Source organism: Lolium perenne, chromosome 3 (assembly GCF_019359855.2).
Source record: "Lolium perenne isolate Kyuss_39 chromosome 3, Kyuss_2.0, whole genome shotgun sequence".
Classification (NCBI taxonomy): domain Eukaryota; kingdom Viridiplantae; phylum Streptophyta; class Magnoliopsida; order Poales; family Poaceae; genus Lolium; species Lolium perenne.
Genome location: NC_067246.2, coordinates 64,616,358 through 64,620,734, shown reverse-complemented (window position 1 = coordinate 64,620,734; position 4,377 = coordinate 64,616,358). Strand labels below are relative to the sequence as shown.

General features: G+C 39.0%; 1 protein-coding gene across 1 annotated transcript; it reads left to right on the top strand.

Moving 5' to 3' along the window:
- The first annotated feature begins 3,266 nt into the window (after window positions 1–3,266).
- LOC127339395 (two-component response regulator ORR42-like) lies at window positions 3,267–3,768 on the top strand. The gene is made up of 2 exons (XM_051365256.1): window positions 3,267–3,479; window positions 3,583–3,768. The coding sequence occupies exons 1-2, from the start codon at window positions 3,267–3,269 to the stop codon at window positions 3,766–3,768; spliced, it is 399 nt and encodes a 132-aa protein (XP_051221216.1).
- Window positions 3,769–4,377: the final 609 nt, after the last annotated feature.

The window sequence follows — 4,377 nt, the reverse complement described above, 5'->3', positions numbered from 1 at the left end:
AAAATTGTGATTTTCTGCACAACACAGATTAGGACAAAAGATTGCATATATTTGCAATAACTAGTCATTACCAGCAAGGATAGTGAGATTTTTAGTCATTTCCTTGACTTAAAATGTGAGTTAAACATGGAGAATTATGGATATTTTCATAGCCATCACCCAGTGATGGTTGGGTAAACCGTGTTTGAAGGGACATTTCAGCCGTGTGTGAAGGCATGTAGTGTACTTGTGAATCAACCATGTTTGTTGGATCTTAAATCACCATGACACTTCTCTTCACAAAGTTATTCAGTTTTTGTAAATTCTCAGGTTTCCATTAAGCCGACAACTCAATGAGTCGATTATATTAGGATGTAATTGTAGTTATCTATCTAAGAAAATCTGTGATGGGTCCGTGATGTTGCTCCGGTGATGGCGCCGGACAATCTTGGTGGCTGTTGTTGTGGAAGAGGTTGGGAAACCCCAAGAGGAAGGTGTGATGAGCACAACAACAAGTTTTGCCTCAGTAAGAAACTAAGGTTTAATCGACCAGTAGGAGAGAGGTGTGACTTCTGAACGTGTTGCTATCTGACTAGTGGTAGGGCGCACTACCGGCGTCAGCAACAACGTGGAACCTCCACACAACACAACCACAATACTTTTCCCCAACTTATGGTGAGGTTGTCAATCTCACCGGTTTGCTGAGCACAATGGATTAGACGTATCGAGTGGAAAAAGATATTTGCAATAATTAAAGAGAATAGAGCTTACAGTAAGTAAACAAAGCAGGATTGCGGTTGATGAATTTATCAGTGTAAAGGAAAGGACTGGAATCCACAGTTCACTAGAAGTGTCTCTCCATAAAGATAAATAACATGCTGGGTGAACAAATTACAGCTGGTCAATTGACAGAATATCGACCATACATGACAAAATAATTAGTATAAGATTCGTTTGGGAATTCCAACATAACACATAGACCGTAATCCAACTGCGTCTATGAATAATAATCCAACTTCCGGTTATCGTCTGAATCCCTTCCAATATTAAGTTGCAAGCAATAGATTATTGCATTAAGCAATGTGTGTAAAGTAAACAATAGAATTAAACGTGGATAAAACGTTGCCGTTTTCTCCCTAGTAGCAACAACACATCTACAATCTTAGAAGTTATTGTCACTCTTCCAGAAAACTAGAGGCATGAATCTACTATCCAACATAAATGTCTGCTCTTGGAGTCACAAGCATCTACTTGGCCATAGTATCCCAGGAAACGTGAATATATAATCGAGCTCAACATAGTATACAATATTCATCGGATCCCAGCAAACACAACATGTATAATTACATAAAGATGATCTTGATCATAAAGGGCAGCTCACAAGATCTAAACATGAGGCACAAATTGGAGAAGATAACCATCTAGCTACTGCTATGGACCCATAGTCCAGGGGATAACTACTTACGCATCACTTCGGAGGCAGGCATGGCGATGTAGGTGCCTCCGGCGATGATTTCCCCTGCAACAGGCTGACGAGAAGAGCTTCAGAATCCTCCCTAGCTAGGGTATGCAATGACGGCCGCGATGGAACTTTTTGTGGATGGAGGCTCGCGTATCCAGGGTTTTCACGAGATCGTGAATAAATAGGAGGAGAGGGCGATGTTGGTAGAGGCCAGGGTGGCTCACACCACCCCAAGGTGCGGGCCTGGGCTAGGCCACGCCTAGGGTTGGCGTTGTCGCCCTGCTGCCCCCCTTCGACTCCCCTCTGAACTCTATCTTCGTTACGGGAAAATATTGACTTTGGCTTTTTTTCATCCAATTTCGAGAATATTTCCTGTACAACTTTTCTGAAATACAAAAATAGCAGAAAACAGGGACTGGCATTCTGGCATCTTGTTAATAGGTTAGTGCCGGAAAATGTATAAAAGTGCAACGAAGTTTGAGCAAAACATATATGGATTGGTGTAAAACAAGCATGGAGCATCAAAAATTATAGATACTTTTGAGATGTATCAGTCTGTAATGTACCGGATGCAAAATAATCTTCATTAAACGTTGATGTCTATCTTGGCCAAGTTCATTATATGATTTTCAAGCCATAATTAAAATAATCGCCACTATATCACCTAATACAGATGAACTGCCACCTGGTGTTGTTAATGGAAATAAATAAATGAATTGTGACCCTGTTGTGGTATCTAGATATGCCGCCACATTGATATAGATAGATATTGCGAACTTGTGGCTATAATAGGCAATCCTTGAAGCCATATATATCTTTTGGCACACATATCCTCTTGTAAAAATCGGTTCCTTACAATCTCTAGAAGATGGATATATATGGAACATTAATCACAATACTACAAACAATATATCAGTATTGATCTCCCAATTTTGTATGTTGGTGTGCGGCGGTGCAGATATTTGCATATGTGAAATTGTGAACCCATAGTTTTATGAATGGATGGTGGAGATCGGGAGCTTTGGGGACACGCCTCCCCTGGGTTCCTTATAAATACCTTGCATAGAGTGAATTCGAGGGACACAACCCAAAGCTTCAAGCAGCAAGAGAGCTACATCCTTCTCGACCAAGATCTTTACCTAGTTTTAAGGTCAATATTCTTTCTTTTTAGGCCTTGTTTTGTATCATCATGTAGTATTTTCTGTCCCTCCAGGCTTTGAGTTTCCATACATGTGTTTGATGGACCTAGTGCATTCGTATCTTTGCATCACATAGTTTTTGCTGTTTTTGGCAGCCATATTTGTGTATGTGTTGCCATTTTTATGTTATTATTTTTCTATGTCGTGGTTATCTTCATGTTGTTTGGGTGCTACTTTTTGAAGTAAATAACATGGGTAATTATCCATGTGTAACACAATCTTTACAATAATTGTTAGCCCAAGTACATTATTGTTTGTGTGTGTTTTCCATCTACTTTTTATGCTCTTTTATCCCCGTATATGTAAGATTAATTTTTTGTTGTTGTGACGACCCTTATGATAAATTAGTAGATACAGATTAAATAATAACAATGTGTACATCATTCAATATATACATCTCATGATTGGAGTTTATTGTGCATGATTTTGCAAAAATAAATTTGTCATACTTTAACAAAACAGATTATTTGTAATCATTATTTGTCACAATCTATGATTTATTAATTGATATTATGGTTTAATTATTTATTCTTCTTTCAAATAATGGTAACAATCGTCTGCAAACATTAGGCATAAATACAAAATAGCTAATCTCTTTGCTCTGTTTGCAGTTCGTTTGTGCGAACATGGTATCCAACGCCCAGGGATCTCCCGTGAAGGCATTGATTGTTGAGGACATTCGAGTTTGTGCCTTCATTCTCTCTGCGATGTTACGCATGTTTAACTGCGAGATTGTTGTGGCTAATAATGGGAAAGAAGCTCTGGATCTTTTCCTTGAAGGGAAGAAGTTTGACATTGTTTTATGTGATAAGAATATGCCCATAATGTCTGGACCTGAGGTATTTTAACTAGTTTCCCATTTATTCATTTACGTATGAATAATATGTATCTTTTTGCCTGAACATTACTGGTCACCTTAGAAAAACATCTTCTAACTGATAGGCAGTTAAGAAGATCCGTGCTCTGGGAGAAACTGATGTGATGATTGTTGGGGTGTCAGCTGATGAGAATGCCATGGAGGCGTTCATGAGTGCTGGCGCCGATGTGTTTGTGGACAAACCAATGAAAATCGAGACTCTCGGGACTATGATTCAGGAGGTGATGAACAAGAAGAACGCCATGATCTAAGGGCAATCTAGCTTGCTGGAGACAAGGAGAAAATAAAATTTTAAAGTTGTATTTGTATGAGCATGTCTCCATTGTTGTGTGTTTGATTAATTTCGAGGTTCATGTTACATGCCTTAATTAACCAGGAAAATAAGACATGCAACATACAATTGGATGGGAATCATGCATGTAGCGATTTTAATTTCAATCCAGCCGTTAATCCATACTTCATTGTGTGAGACACTAGTACATACCAGGCTTTTTCAGCCCCCCTCCCCAATCTCACACAGATGGACTGATCCATGTGCTTTGCAAAAGACCACTTTTGATCATCAAAAGAATCAGATGCAGGTGATCCATGGAATCAAGGAAATCACACACAATTCGTATAATACAACCATGTAAGATATACTACAAGCATTTAGGTTTTAGTAAATGTGTGTGTTCAGTGTGAACTATGAACATGGTTCAGTAAGGTTTCATCTTCCTGCTTGTTGTTCTTATCGTTTTGCAACTTTCTTGCCTTCCCCAGCGCATGTATAAATACTATGAGTGGCGGCGACATTTCCGAAAAAACCCATATTTACAAACGATGTGCCCTGCCGCCACTTCATGGTCCCCGATGAGATT

What these genes read in the sequence shown, in the direction of transcription:
- LOC127339395 (XM_051365256.1), top strand. Translation starts at nt 3,267, where the DNA reads ATGGTATCCAACGCCCAGGGATCTCCCGTGAAGGCATTGATTGTTGAG. An exon ending in CCATAATGTCTGGACCTGAG is followed by an intron (nt 3,480 to 3,582) that starts GTATTTTAACTA and finishes TCTAACTGATAG; the next exon opens with GCAGTTAAGAAGATCCGTGC.